Source organism: Entelurus aequoreus, linkage group LG13 (assembly GCF_033978785.1).
Source record: "Entelurus aequoreus isolate RoL-2023_Sb linkage group LG13, RoL_Eaeq_v1.1, whole genome shotgun sequence".
Taxonomy (NCBI): Eukaryota; Metazoa; Chordata; class Actinopteri; order Syngnathiformes; family Syngnathidae; genus Entelurus; species Entelurus aequoreus.
The window spans coordinates 67,261,579-67,277,537 of NC_084743.1; the positions used below are offsets into that span (position 1 = coordinate 67,261,579).

The 15,959-nt window shown below is 39.2% G+C and overlaps 1 protein-coding gene across 1 annotated transcript in view; it reads left to right on the forward strand.

Annotated features, from left to right (window-relative positions):
• LOC133663646 (protein yippee-like 2) overlaps positions 1–13,169 on the forward strand; it is a 36,130-nt gene extending 22,961 nt beyond the window's left edge. Inside the window, exons 2-5 of the mRNA XM_062068277.1 lie at positions 2,028–2,259; positions 2,614–2,657; positions 2,986–3,094; positions 9,669–13,169. Of these exons, the coding sequence (XP_061924261.1) occupies positions 2,143–2,259; positions 2,614–2,657; positions 2,986–3,094; positions 9,669–9,758 (360 nt within the window). The 5' untranslated portion in view covers positions 2,028–2,142 and the 3' untranslated portion in view covers positions 9,759–13,169. The remainder of the gene's footprint in view (positions 1–2,027; positions 2,260–2,613; positions 2,658–2,985; positions 3,095–9,668) is intronic.
• Positions 13,170–15,959: the final 2,790 nt, after the last annotated feature.

Genomic DNA, 15,959 nt, shown 5'->3' on the forward strand with positions numbered 1-15,959 from the left:
AATCCTCATTTGTTCAGATGTATTACCCATAAAATCCACAAACTCTTGTCTATTATCTAAATAACTTCTTAGCCAGTCTAAAACTACTCCTCTCACACCAAATGAATACAACTTGGACAATAATATAGAATGATCTATAGTATCAAATGCTTTTTTAAGATCGATAAATACCCCTATAGTGTATTTCTTATTATCAGTTGCTGTTGCTATATCCTCAATTATATTCATTACAGCTGAAGCAGTGGATCTATTGGTCCGGAATCCATACTGGCTCTCACTCAACAGCATGTTCTTTTCAATAAAACTATCTAATTTTTTTACAAATATTTTTTCAATTATTTTAGAAAATTGTGACAGTAGTGACACTGGTCTGTAATTAGTGAATCTATGTTTATCTCCCGTTTTAAAGAGTGGAATTACCTTTGCTACCTTCATTTTATTTGGAAAGGTCCCTGTTTGAAAAGAAAGATTAAAAATATAACAAAGAGGTTTGATGATACAGTCAATAGTCTTTTTTACAATTATCATGTCTATACCATCACTGTCTGTTGATGTCTTATTTTTCAGTTTTGTTACCACCGATACAATTTCATTTTCACTAACATCTCCTAGAAGCATGGACTGTAGCACTTTGCTTCCCCCTCTCCATCCACTCTGTATATCTTTATGTTCTCCAATACTCTCTGCCAATTTGGGTCCAACATTCACAAAAAAAGAATTGAATCCGTTTGCCACTTCATTCATATTTGTTATCATCTTATTATCCTCATTGATAAAATGGCTTGGTGGGTTTGTAGGCCCAGATGTTTTTCCTATTACCTTGTTCAGAATATTCCAAGTTCCTTTGATATTGTTTTTATTTTTTTCTAGTAAATTATTATAATATTCTCTTTTTGCTTGTCTCATTATTGTTATCAATTTGTTTTTGTAAACCTTATATTTTGTTTCAGCATCCTTTGTTTTTACTTTTATGAAATCTCTATAAAGTTTGTTTTTCTTTTTACAAGCATTCTGTAGTCCCTTTATAATCCAAGGCTTTTTATTGTAGCTGTCTCTTTGTTTCCATACATTCGGACAATGCTTTTCATACAATGATAAATATATATTAAGAAAAGCCTCATATGCAGCATTTGCTTCTCCCCCATACACCTCATTCCAGTCTGTTTCAAATAAGTCCTTCCTAAACCTATTTATTGCCTCTTCAGTTCTTTTCCTTACATATCTATGAGTTTTTTCCTCCCTCTTTTTATCAATTGGACAGTCATAAGTAAGAAACACAGGTAAGTGGTCACTTATATCATTAATTACTAGTCCACTTTTTATATTATTTTTTATGTCATTTATAAAGATGTGATCAATTAACGTTGCACAATTTGTCGTTATTCTACTGGGTTTGGTGATCAATGGATAAAGCCCTCTACTATATACCACATCCAAGAAGTCTCTTGTTGATTTATTTCTGGGTGAGCTTAGCAGGTCTATGTTATAGTCGCCACACATTTACTTCCTGCACTCTAATCAAAACAAGTGAGGCTCTGCCTTACCTGCCTACCCGGACCATACTTCCCTGCTACAATCTATTTGTGGTGGTGGGTTGCGGAAGGTGGGCCTCATTGTATTGCAAGCACGCATGTATTTTTTTAAAAGGCTGGAAAAAAAGATTGCCGGTTACGCCATGTGTTTTTGCTCTATTTTTTAATTTTCTACATAAAATAACACGCGTAAAATAATCTGCAAATGGCCCCCGGGCCGCCCTTTGAACACCCTTTGTTTACGTGCGTCTTCTTCCGTGTTGAATTTTCCGGCATCAAAACAACACAAGTTTTGTTGTCAGTTTTAGAAACAGTGTTGCATAAACTGTCCTTTAAATGTTAAAAACACATCCCAGAGCCTCAGTAAAATGCCAAATGCTTTAAGCTGCCCTCGGCTGCTCCGTCAACAGTTCCAGAGTTTACAAACTCACTCTAAGGAGGCGACTGTTATGCAACCACGGAACCATGAGCTCTTTCACTTCTGCCTGTGCTCAGGTGTTTACCTCCCGACCCACCGCCCATCACGGCCCTCACCTGTGTGTTGCGGTGCTTCCCTTGTGAGCCGACCTGGGCCGGCAGTCCCTTTTTGCACCGCCCGCCTACTCCGCCCATGGTCAGAATGACGCGCTCCAAGACTTTTCAGGCTTACCTGCCGAGCTGCCACCGGACCTACAGCTGCATCCACTGCCGGGCCCACCTGGCAAACCACGACGAGCTCATATCCAAGGTAACGGGCAGGCCACAGCGGCACCTGGGTTGCATTTTGTGGACACTTAGAGAAGAAAGAGGAAAATGTAGAGTCAACAGATGTGCTTCATGTGTTCCAACTTCACTTTTTCACAGGCTTTTATTAGACACAATAAACACAGTAGACCGAGGATGACTGTTATATGTCTGTCAGTTACTCTCCTTATACTCTAAGACAGTTACAAGAGTAGGAATTAATCACTTTGTCCGCGTGCAATAAAAACAACACTCACCGAGCGCACATTTGTAGATAAATGACCTAAACTAAACTGCTCCTTCATTCATATAAAAGTGTTGCAGCCCTCGTCATGTTGCTTTCTTCTTGCCTCTGCAGTCGTTCCAGGGCAGCCAGGGCAGAGCCTACCTGTTCAACTCAGTGTGAGTGTCCCATCTTTTGTCCTTTGTTCCCTCCACCTGTTTTCAATTTGGCTGGTCGGAAACAAGCTTCCCATGCACGCTACCCTCAGGAGACGAGGATTTTCCATACAGTGTTGTTGCATATTGTTTCTCTCTGTTGGTACGTAGTTCTTTTAGTAGACTGAGCCAGTGAATGCCTGTGGGGGGGGCTCTTAGAGTCAATGCTTGCCAGTTCTGTATGGTCTGAGAGTGAGTAGGTGGGATTCAGTGACTCACTCTGAGCATGTTGTACAGAAAATCAAGCATGTTCAAGTCTCATGTTTCTCTGTACCCATTCTTGCTCTTTCAGGGTGAATGTAGGGTGTGGTCCTGCAGAGGAGAGAGTTCTGCTCACAGGCCTCCACGCCGTAGCAGATATCTACTGTGAGAACTGCAAGACCACGCTGGGCTGGAAATATGTAAGTGTCCTTGAGTGATTTGCAGCACCGCACACAAACGGCTTCAAAAGGTTGCTGGATGATTAACAGCCCCGTCCTAATTTTATTTGCACCTCCTATTAAATTTGGACCTCAGTGCAGCTGTAGGCAGCTTTCAGTAATAGAAATGATGCAGCTTTATTTAACTTAAAGGGTGGGGGAAAAAAGTATGACATTTCACTTAAATGAAACATGTGGCCTTTAACGACAACAAAATGAAAAGGCCTTCTTCCTAGTGAACTTTAGTACTTTCTCACTAAATCAAACACTTCTTTTTATAGTCACACATCAAAACAAGGCCATTTGAACGAATCAGTAAATGTGTAAGTTTGGTAAAATTTCAGCCAATTCATGTTGCCAAAATAATTGTTTTTGTCTATGTTTAATCTACAATTAATTTTTGTTGACTCACTGCAATGTGCTGAAAGGGCCCATAGATTCCAGATACCGAAATTACACTGACACATTTTTTTATTTATTTTTTACCACTGAAAATTAATCTGGAAGTAATTTCCCATAGTATCATTTAGTTCATGAGTAATAGGTAGATAAATACCTGTACTTGGAATGCCCCTCTGCCAGACTCGATACGGCACCCCCTCTTGGTGTGACGTCATCTGCAGGACTGGAGCCCATTTCCCAGCATAGACAGTATGGATAAAATAATGTCAAACTATTATTTTGATCATTTGGTCCATGATAACTTAAAAACTAACATGGCTAAAATTATGAGCAAAAAATAATTATAAAAGAATCGTCATTTACGGACTTCCCTGCCCTTCCATCTCCTCATAGACACCGTAGCCTGTGTTTCCTCAAGGTTTTTCAGCAATTCCTCAAGCATCTTGAGGAACATATCAGTAGAAGAGGACGCAAAATAGAATACTACCGGCTTAACCTCCCTCATTTTTATCTTGTTTCTGACCGCTGAGTCTGCTCTTCTTTCTCGCCTTAAGGGTGCTCTTGATTTTTGGATTGCAATTGACTTAAGTCTTAATTTTTTTCCCATCCAAATTCTGACCAAAACTGTTCTTCTTCGAAGGCGGAATCAATAAAATGATTTCACAAATTACACTCCTCTTACTTGGTCCGTCCCATTTTTCCCAAGTCAGTTTGACTAGAGAGGTCCATTCTTTCCTCATATTCCCATAATTTGGAAATATATACAGGCAGATCCCTTTATTAGTTGTATTGCTACAACTTGCAACAATATTTGCTAAATCTGCAAATTCTGCGTGAAAAGAAAAGGATTTGGGATGAAGATGCTACCAAAACACATACTACGCAATATTAAGTTGCCTCCAGAATTCTGTATGGGATATCAGTAGTCTGATGCAGGGATCGTCCACGTTTTGGAGCTGAAAGTGCTGAAACTTCTTACAAAACAAGCCTAAAATCACTGCTGTGTCTTATTTGGGGGTAATTTCACCTGTAGACATCATTTTTAGGAACTATGAAATAAGTGCCAATATTGTCAGCATGAGAGGGGCCCTGTAATGTCCAAATGTTATTAGCATAAGTACCATATTTATACATTTTTAGCAACATTTTTGCCGGTATGTTTTAGCGCTTTTATGGCGAGTTTACTGACAGATATAAGTAAGAACTTTACACTACTTTATATTAGAAATGGCAACAGCGGAGGATGAATGTCCCATAACAAGAAGTTGGACAAAAAAAAGAAGCTTATCTACTATGGTCTCATCACGGACTACAAAGGCGAACGCGCGCAAATTTTCAGGACTTATGCAGATCCCAAATACAGCTCAGCAGGTACCAGACGGTAAGAAAAATTCCTTTTGCATAATATTGCGAAACAAAACGCCAGATAATATGTCTTACCTTATACACACACCATAATAATACTCGTATGTTGAAGCACAGTACAATCCATCAAGCGATGCGGCTTCATAGCTTACCAAAGACGTATTAAAACATTTTGATAGATTTTTGAGCGTCGTGTGTAATATTCTATATTTTCCATGGAACATATAACATTTTGGTCTTGTTTAATTAAGTCATATTGCAGTCTACACGTATCTCTTATGTGTGACTGCCATCATATTGCGGTCTACACGTATCTCTTATGTGTGACTGCCATCTACTGGTCACACTTATCATTTCACCATGTACCAAATAAAATAGATTTGAGGTCGGTAAGCACAACCAAAATCAGTGTTTCCCATAAACTGCCAAGATACCTGTGGCGGTGGGGGCGTGGCTATGGGCGTGGTCACCATGACATCATCGAGTGATTTGCATAATTTACTACAATGATTTGATTTTCTCTAAAAAGGCTCAAAAAATGTATACTTACTAATTAATAATAACAGTTTTGTTTTAAACATCCATCCATCCATCCATCCATTTTACAATATAATTACAACACTTTATGTACATATTTATATACAGATTTGAACAATAAGTTATTCACTGAAATATATTTATTAATTGTGGTTCTTACAAAAAATATATCTTATAAAATATAAAAGCTAAAATGTCTCAAAGCTCTGCCCCTTTAATTAGTGCATACTAAATAATTTAACTTTAGCCTACTACTACAACCATATTATTTACCAGCAACATAAAGTGAAACAGAGGCAGAGGTGTCCTGCCACAGTCAGTAACAAATAAACAGAAAACAGTAGTGGTGGTAGATAGACACAGAGCTTCATCAAACATCTGATCCACTGAACAAAGAGCTCCAAAAATCTTGAACTTTAGACTGCCATCAGTTTTACTCCCTACACTTAACCATGTGTTTCCTACTGCCTGCAGACTTTGCACCCTTTGTTATATACACATGTTGTGTTTCTAATATAAATACATTTAATAAAGTCAAATACAAATAAGGCAACAAGAGAAGTATCCTACACTTCTCTTTTGTAAAGTAAATCTGAACAGCCGATATGGGCATCTACATCAACTATATGATTTGCCTGAGAAGCTGGAGAGGACAAAAAAAATATATATATATATATATATATTTTATATATATATATATATATATATATATATATATATATATATATATATATATATATATATATATATAAATTTAATTATTTTTTTTTTTTATTATTTTAATTTTTAAATTATTTTTTTAAATTTATTTGTGGCGGACGTAATTCTTTCGTGGCGGGCCGCCACAAATAAATGAATGTGTGGGAAACCCTGCAAAATGATTGCGTACATTAGGCGCACCAGGTTATAAGGCGCACTGTCGAGTTTTAAAAGGATTTTAAGTGTGCCTTATAGTCTGAAAAATACGGTACATAGTCGTTTTTCGTATTCAATTTTTTGGATTTCTGTATGCTATGTGCAAAACAAGAAAACTGCTGCGTTTACATTTAGACCATCCAATGACTGCATGCATAGGGAATGGCTGATGGTTAATGCAGCCTCCTGCCGGTTGTTATGGCTGTTATTACTCGTAGATATAAACTTGGCTGCACTCCAAAAACACTAAGAAACATTCTCCTATTGTCATGTAGGCCTTTATTGTGTAATGTTGTAGATTAAAGCTATAATCACATGGTCAAAAACACACGAGTGATATTTAGAGACGTTAATAGGACGTTATCTTCCTCATATATCAGCGGAGCTGACCGTGCGCAGCTGTCTGAGGTGAGCCTTGTCAGCATGGAGGTGTGAGTTTACACTAGAAGGCACGTGACTGTATCCCTTAGCGGTGGACACACACAAGCGCATAATATCCTTGTTGTTTAGCGCCTGAGTGGGCTCCATTGACCGCCTGTCTGGGCCTCACCTCCGACTGTAACATTCCCAGGATAAACATTTTTCTTAACCAATCTCACGGGTGGTTATTATCTTTAGAGGAGTTTTTATTCCTGTCCCAACCCCACAAGGTAGAGAACACATAGCGAGCACAAGCACACACACGCTGAATAGTACTTAATGGAGGCGGGGTGGTTGCCTTTCATATCAGTTGCAGCTGTGTCGATTTTCTGCCGTCGTCAAAGTTCTAGGGGGAGGCTTGACCTGTTGGCCTTATAAAGCAGAAATTTGATCATGTGCTTCATGTTGTTCTAAAGCCACACAGACAAAGACAAAACAACATGGAGAGACTCCACAGTGAAAGGCATTTGATTCTGCAAGCATGAAAGCTTGTTTGTGCCCTGGGGACCAGTCCAGGCTGTACCCGCCTCTCGCCACGAAGTCAGTTGGCATTAGGCTTATGTATCGTTCACATATTACTCAAAAGCTGTGCTCTTGAAACGAGATTTCAGACAAAATTAGCATATCTTTCCTTCCCGAAGCTGAAGCGCTTTTCGCAGCGATCACTTCAGAGGGTAACATTGGTTCACGAAATTTGTGTTTCGGAATGCGGAAATTGCAATGTGCATGTCGATGCAAAAGGCTGGCGTTCAATGCAGGAAAATCACATAGACTACACATTCAAATACAGCAGGAAAAAATTTACAATTCCTAATGCTATTATTGCTACTAAACCACTTTTTGTTTACCTTTAATGAAAAAAACTATTTGTTTTTTCTCCAGGACTGTAGCAACACACATACGAGTTGTTAGCAATCAAAACAACTACTAGAAGAAATTAATTGTCTAATTCTTTGTATTCATGGACATAATGCTGTAACTATGGAATTTACTGGATATACATTTTCCTTCAATTACTGAGACAACTTTCGAACAAACTTTCGATGTCCTTGACGTTCAATTGAAAATGAACAAAATACAATTCTCTTAGTTTGCCTTCAGTTTTGGAAATGGAAAGTTTTGCTCATTTCCCTCTCCAGATATTGTATGTCACACCTAGAAACAATTTTTTCCTGAAATGAATGGCAATTCTACAAAATTACATGTCTGTCTCAATCCTCAAGCCTGATTGTTTGAGGGACAATATGGCGACTTGGTTGTAGTAGGAGGGCATTGTGAATTCCTCGCAATCCGATTGGTTAAAATACTCAGAATGATTGACAGGCCGGAAGCATTAATTGGAACGGGACTCGAAATCGTATTGGGATCAAAGGCAAAAAATGTTGATCGGGACATCCATAATACAGGGTTTGCCCCAGATTGCTATTATAACAGTGGCAGTGGTAGTGTGGTCAATATGACGTCATCATATAATTTACATAATCAACATTGATTCCTATATGTTCTTTCAAAAGGCTTAAAAAATGGTATACACACATTTAAAAACAAATCTGTGTTATTAATATTTAGTGTTGACGTATATTTTTTCTTACATCATTTTGCGCTGTTCCTGCTTTTAGTACAATGTACCTTTCGAGCAATGTAGTCATTCTACAATGCATTTTTCAAGTTTTTACAGTTTTCTCCAATCCTTTTAGTGACTTTTTCTTTATAAACTTTACAAACAACAAATCGAAAAAAAAAATTCTGGTGCTATTGGAGACTGCACTCGTGTTTAGAGACTCGACTTCTGTCGTTCAATGTTGGTGACTAACAGCTTCGCGCTGCTGTTCCAGCTGCATTTTTACTCTCCTTAAAAGACCCGACTGTCCTCCTAATATTTGCACATTTTGCACATCCCTGTATATATCGCGGCTATATCTTGGTATATCTCGGATGTTATAAAGTACGTCCACATCCCAACCATGCAGCCTCTGCTCCAGAGCGTATTGCTTACGTCATCACAACATCCTGTTGCAGCTGTGCTGTTTCAGTGATCAAAGCTTTTTTATGGTGGCCAAATCTTCAGTGCATCATGAGTCAATGTTTTCTTGTTATGGGACATTTATCCTCTGCTGTTGCCATTTCTAATATACAGTAAAGTTCTTACTTATATCTGTCAGTAAACACGCCATGAAAGCGCTAAAACTTACCGGTGTAGTGAGTTTTCATTATTCACCCAAGGAACTATAGTCTTTAGAGAGTTCTGGTCGGACGGTCTTTCACGGGACACATTTCCGGCGTTGTTATTGCACTAGTGAGCCACGGATGAGGAGATGCTGCTCCGTTATTGATTTAAGTAAAGTCTGAATGTCATTAAAACCGCTAGCTCCATCTTTTGGCACTTCTTCCACTGCCGTCCTTGCATGCTACAACCAAGATGACAGAGAAAAGACTCTGTCGAAGGTGAGCCACGTAAATAAAACCGCCCACAAAACGGCGCATCCTGAAGCGACTGTTGGAAAGCGGCCTGAAGATGACCTGTGAAACATAATCCATGCAACATTTTGACCAAAGAACCACCATATATATATTTATTTTTAATGTGTGGCGGCTTTTATTTTGCCACGGCAGGTCGCCACTATCAAATAAATGTAGGGGAAACCCCGCTAATATACATTAGTGTGAAAAGTTACAAATGTAGGAAAGACCACTGTAGGAGCAATATGCTTTAAAGTTCACACTCGTAACCTTTAAGATGGGCCAAAATATTTGCGTACGGGGACACGAGGCACACCAGATAGAATTTTGGTGTGACTGTCTGTTACTATATGACTAACGCCCCATAGCACAGGTTGCAGATGGAGACCTCCTTGGGGATGTTGTGTGCTCACTGTCTTTAACTGGCGCCTCTCCTGTTCTTTGCCGCACCCTCCAGGAACATGCCTTTGAGAGCAGTCAGAAGTACAAAGAGGGCAAGTTCATCATCGAGCTGGCCCACATGATCAAGGACAACGGCTGGGACTGAGCGACAAGGACACGACCGCAGTGGAAGGGGACGGGCTTGGGTGAATGGATGGGGAGGGTGGGAGGGTGTTGGGGGTCTAGTGGGTGAGTGTGTGACTTTGGTTTGGCTGATTTACCATTAACCTCTCTGTAAGTCCCTGCCCATCCCTCCCTACAGCGCCTCTTAAACACACCAACACTCACACGTGACTTGCGTCAGGTCGCAGACATCCGAGCCAGGCGGGCTGGCCAATGACCGCGTGAGACAAGACCAGTCTCTTTTCCTTACTGAAACCTGATTCGCTATCTTTAAAGGTTTGCACACACAAGTAGAGTGTGCGGTAAAAAGCATCCAGCAGTCGACCTTGCTCGACTATTCTTCCTCCCCCCTATAGATAGCGATGACCTAAGGTGATTATAGCAAATCGACTTGATTGGGGCGGTGCCAGCTGGGCCAGTCATGAGGTTTGGCACGAAGGCCCGAGCACATGGGTCACAGCGGGTGGGTGCGGGGATTGATGCTTACCAGGCTAGGTTCACTAAACACAAAACGGGAGGGGGCATAGATCCTGTTCCAGTTCTCCAGGGGCTTTGATGGCTTCTGGCTGGGAGCCGGTCCAGCTCGGGGCGGCTTCTTTGAAAGAGATACAGCAGGACCGCCTCATAAACCTCCCTGCTGCACCCAAGAAGTTTGGTTTGAAATTAGCCGTTTAAAGTGATCTGCAGAGTCTCAAGTGGTCCCCAAAAGGCTTGAAAGACACGAGAGCCATCGGAAACTATGATCGTTAACTACTTTTAATTCAAAGAAACGGTCAAAGCATGGCTCGTTTTCATAGTTCTACATTGAAACTAACGTTTCACATAGTGGTGTGCATTCTCACTTACAGGAAAAACTTTGTTTACGTGACCTTGTCTTCATCGTCGTCCGTTTTTTTTGCCAGTCACACACAAACACGTCCCTGCAGTGAATTCCCAGAACAATGACCTACTCTTGCTGGTGGCTAAACAATAGTGTAATATCCGACTACATTGTAATAGCACACTGTTTTTTCTGTTCACACAAACTGCTCCAGTGGTGATTGTTTTAACTGCTCTTAACATAAACTTTCTCACTGGTGTCCTCTGCAGTAGACGTTTGTTTTTGATTTCTTCCTTTCAGTAAATGTTTGCTGTATTTTGGCCATAATTTTAGTTGTGTAACTCCATTTTACATGATTTTTCCTAAGAGGGTTATTATTAGGCCTCTTACTGGATCAAATATTGTCCCACAAATTATTGCTGATGATTGATATTGTCAGCATTATTTCGAGACCAAAGTAAGCACTAATGTAATCATAATGTATAATAGTTTAAGTATTCCTTTCAAACACAGACTTTGAAGTTATCATTAGTTTTTAAACCATTGTAACGGGAAGGTAAAAAGCTTTTTTTTTAATGTAACCTTAAGAAATAGAAATTAAATAGACTCTCAATCTGTGTTAGCAAAAATTGCACTTAGTTGCAAAGATGCAGTTTTTCAACAATTGGTAAACTGTGTCAGGTGGTTTGTTTTGTTGTCTTTTTTTGTTACCATCACTTTCCAACAAATTTGGCATACTTGCTTGTTTGTCCTTGCTCACTTGTTTGAAGCCAAAATATTCACACACTGGAACCATTTGATTTGAGATCACCTTTTTCCTCATAATGTTTGTTACCTTGCGGTGCTTCTCGGGCGAAACTCTCTGTCAATGCATCCTGAGTGTGTGTAAGCTAGTGGTCCCGCCTCCGCCCACAGAGTCAAAGATTGCGAATGACTGACAAGAGGGTTCTTGTCGTCCACTTAATTTTGCTATTGAATAAAGGCGCAAATGTGCTGCGAGTGAAGCATAGAGCGAACCCTTTCGTAGTCTGTTTGAAAGCGAGAAACGAAGAAAACACACACACGTGGTAATTTATTAATGACGGCTAAGTTATCGAGTTCATTTTCATTTACCGTTCAAATAATTGATTTATCGGCCCATTTTGATCTATTTTAATGTCCAATTATTTCACAGGTGTCCAATACACTGGCAGTTATTTGATAATACCACAAAACCAAACAGGACAAATAAGTCCTTTTTTTTTTTTTAAAAAAGCATTAAACATTTTAGATACATTTTTTTTCACTCAAATCTTTTAATCAATTTCAGCCTTAAATATATTTTTTTTACTTTAAACTTTTTAATGCCTTTTGATAAATATGATGTCATATAAATTTGCAAAACATGAGCTATTTTACTAATTTAAACCTCTGACATCATTTGATCAAAAGGCCTTCAAAATGGTCAAATAAAAAAAACAAAAAACATTACGTTTGATATTTTTGTTTAAGACTGAAGTTTATTGAGACAAAACAATAAGAGTTAAAAGAAATATGAATCCAACATATTTGTACACCATACAAAAACGTAAGGACTTTTTATTCCTGTTTGGCTTTGAAAATAATTAAAATCTAATGTCCCCGGAAGGTTACATTTGGAGAAAAAAAACACACACACACAGACAAAGGTCCACTGCAGAAGACACTGTTTCCCAGGAGGGTTTGAAATGTGTAAGAAGGATCCACCTGTTGATCTCCATAATGTAGTAACATAAAAAAAACATTTGTAGGTCATATTACTTTGACTCCTTGTGCATTAGAGGAGCTTTTTTTCCCCTCCCTCTGCGATTCGAGTGCTACTCTGGTGGAAATGTTTCAAATGAGAGAATCCATTTCATTTTCCGTCTCGTAAATCGCACCACAAATATACAGTCTGCATGAGCTAAAGTGCAGGGTAGTCTTCCTCAGAGAGGAGAAGCGGGTACTGAAAGTGGCGCCATTTCTGTGCAATCCAGTCATAACAGATGTAAAATTTTTCAGGAAGTAGAACGCCTGTCCCCTCAGGATTCCTGTCATCGTCTTGTTGTTTCTGAGATTTTCAAAACAGGAACATTGCTGTAAAAAGACCCCCATGTTGGAATCTGGTCCACAACCAAAGAAAGCACCTGTCAACACTAACCTGACCAAACAAAATGTTCCCTATTTTGCTCGGGCAACGTTGTGCAAAACGATGGTGTGTATTAATAGCTGAACGCCAAGGTTGTGCGTAGACTTCTCTGTATGTATCTTTTATTTTGTAAACAACAGATCTTAATATATGAATATATTGTATTTACTGCATTCACCATTTATGTCAACCACCGTGTTACTGAATGTAAATAGTGTTCATGTTGTCATGTTTTATCTACAAGCCCTACGATGATGAATGAATTTGATTTGGGTCATGTCACACTTTCTCTCTGGTTGGCTCTACAAAATGACTTTATTTTTTTTTTACCCAAAATGTTTTGATTTAAAAGTCTTTTGTAAAGAGAGATGTTGATGTTGACTTCATATTTTTGGATCATCATCTAATAAAATGGACCTTGACAAGTATGTATGTAAAAATGTGTGTATCCTTTTTAGGGGTTATTATATTTGATTTGTTTGCTCCAGTTCTCCCCTTTCAGTTGCAAAATGGAATTTACATGGATCACATTTAGGAACATGCATTTCATCTATGCCAGTGTTTTGTCAAAATGAGCTGCTTCGTCGAAAAAAGTTGCATGATTCGCTAGCGGTGTCTATTTGTTTATGCTACTGGGTCAAATTTTTTTACCTTAAGCTCCAAAACGGCAATTAAAATATCAAATAACGCTCCCAATGTAGAATGGCTACTACCTAGTTAGTAATATGTTATAGAGGTAGCACATTCTGACAGGCATATGTAGCCATCAAATAATGCTCCCACTACGTATCGCTTTTGTTTTTACTAAAATAGTTTTCACTGAAATTGCTATTACTGTTTAAACGGTGATGAAAACGAAAATGTAGTCTACTATTATTGTGTTAATGTGAACTTCCTCACGCTGTAATCGCATACATGCTTACTGGTCAGAAGACACTATGCAAGTACTGTATATTGTTAAAACAATTGTTGCGCCAGTGACAAAGTCAACTCTATCTACACAAGGTAGCTCATTGCAATGGGTATTTATAACTCAAAGAAAATGTTTAGCGCTGAAGCGCATGCTCAGTAGCGATAGGTAACTCATTTTGATGGGTAGCTCATTTTGACAGAACACAGGTTCACTTACTACATTGTAAATACCGTAATTTCCAGGCAATAGAGCAATTTAAGCTGCATGTATATATTAGCTGCATCGGACTATAAGCCACAGATATATACCAGTACGAAGGATTTTGTAAAAGTCAATTTACATACCATAAATGTTTCCAAACAGTGCCTGTCACATGACAGTAAAACAGCTGATCAAACAAAAGAGGTCATCGTCATTGACCCACTAGCTGCTGAAGATAGCTCTCCAATCGGCTAAACAGACTCAATAACTCCACAGTGATGTTTTGGTGAAATTATAAAACTGAAACCACACAAATGAATTCATCAATCAAAGTTTACTTATACATCCCTTAATCAAAAACGTCTCAAAGGGCTGCACAAGCCACAACGACATCCTCGGCTCAGATCCCACATCAGAGCAAGAAAAACTCAACCTAATGGGAACAACGTGAAACCCTGGAAGGGATCGCAGATCTGGGGACCCTCCCTTGGGTAACCGGTGCAATGGATGCCGAGTGGATACGGCTAATAATGTGAGAATGCCGTTGTAAATTGATAACACTAACAAAGACACTTGTAAACGTGTTAGCATATTTGCTAGTGCTAATGAGGCTTGCTTAATTACATTACGATAGCACGTACAAATGTGGATGAAAACACTCCTACAGACATCACACATGGGACGGTTTAGTAATTGTGAATTGTTTAAGTTATTGTGTAAAACTTATAAACGTTGCTGGGAGTGATGAATGAGTAATCCTTTCAAGCAGAAACGCAATGGATGAAAATACTTCCGGCACAAAACAGGAAGTACATTGTCTACCCGCAGCACCTGCAGTGAGTGCACTTGTCAAATAGATGGCGCCACAGCACAAACAATAACACACCTTTTCAGTGTCTCTGTCGGCGTAATATGAAAACTATTTGTGGAATACAAAACATTATGGCCGTTAGCAAATCAATATCCCCAAATTAGCCGGAACGTTTCATAAGCCGCAGGATTCAAAGCGTAGGAAAAAAAGTAGCGTCTGACAGTCCGTAAAATACGGTAGCACCGAGCTTCCTGTTTGCTACAGCTGACCTCCAGTTTGACTACACCACTTGTGTTTGCTATGCTGCTTTTCAGGTAACATTTGTATTCAATTGAATCCCTGCGATGCCGTCCGAATGTTCTGCACCTTTTAAGCCTTCTGGCACAGAACCCAAGCCCCAGAGGAAGCTGCTTACTATCGGAGAAAAGGTGAACCACCTCATTGCTCTGCCAGAATATGGTAGCTTAGCTACAAGCTACTTTCTACTAGAAGCCATTACAAGATCAATGAAACTTTGGAAGGCTACATGAATAAGGAGGAAACGTGTACGGTATAGCAGGTATAATCAACTCAATTGTTTTGGGGGCCACACTTCCAGAAAGCTAAGGACCGGGGGACCGGACTACTCCCTTCACCGCTAGTCTTATATTTTGTATATTCCAGAGAACCAGTGTCCTCAACAGTATACAAAGGATTTTGATATATTAATTTTGTCAGAGTTACAGGAGCGCTGTGCTGTTTTAAAAGACCTTCTGTAAAAAAAGCTAGTCAAAGATCATCTTAATGACAGCACTTTAGTGTTTTTCAAAATCTGCTGCAAAAATGTGAGTTGTTCAATTGAACCTGCAGGCCACCAGTTGAAAAGACCAAATAATGAAAAAGAGAGGACCTAAACTGGAACCTGTAGGAACACCAATAGTATAATTAAACAATTCGAACTAATTACTACTGACTGCGTCTGAAGTAAACGAGCTACAGCAACACCTTCGTTACATAAATCACATTACGGGAAAAAAAAGGTAACTGCCAAAAAGGAGAGGACTTAAAAGGGTGCCTTAAAGAACGCCTCAGTTATGTATTTTACAACTTTGGACCCTAGTGTTTTGTGATTGATTTAAAACATCAATGCAAGGATTTTCCAATGTCATCCAAGTTCCTCTATACAACAGGAGCACTCCTGTGTTTTTAGAAATTTTCCGCAAAAATGTTTGTCTCGCAAGTTTTGAACTCAACTCGGTGTCATTCCCGCGCCGGATTTGGCCCCTTGGCCGCCAGTTGAATAACATTGGTGTA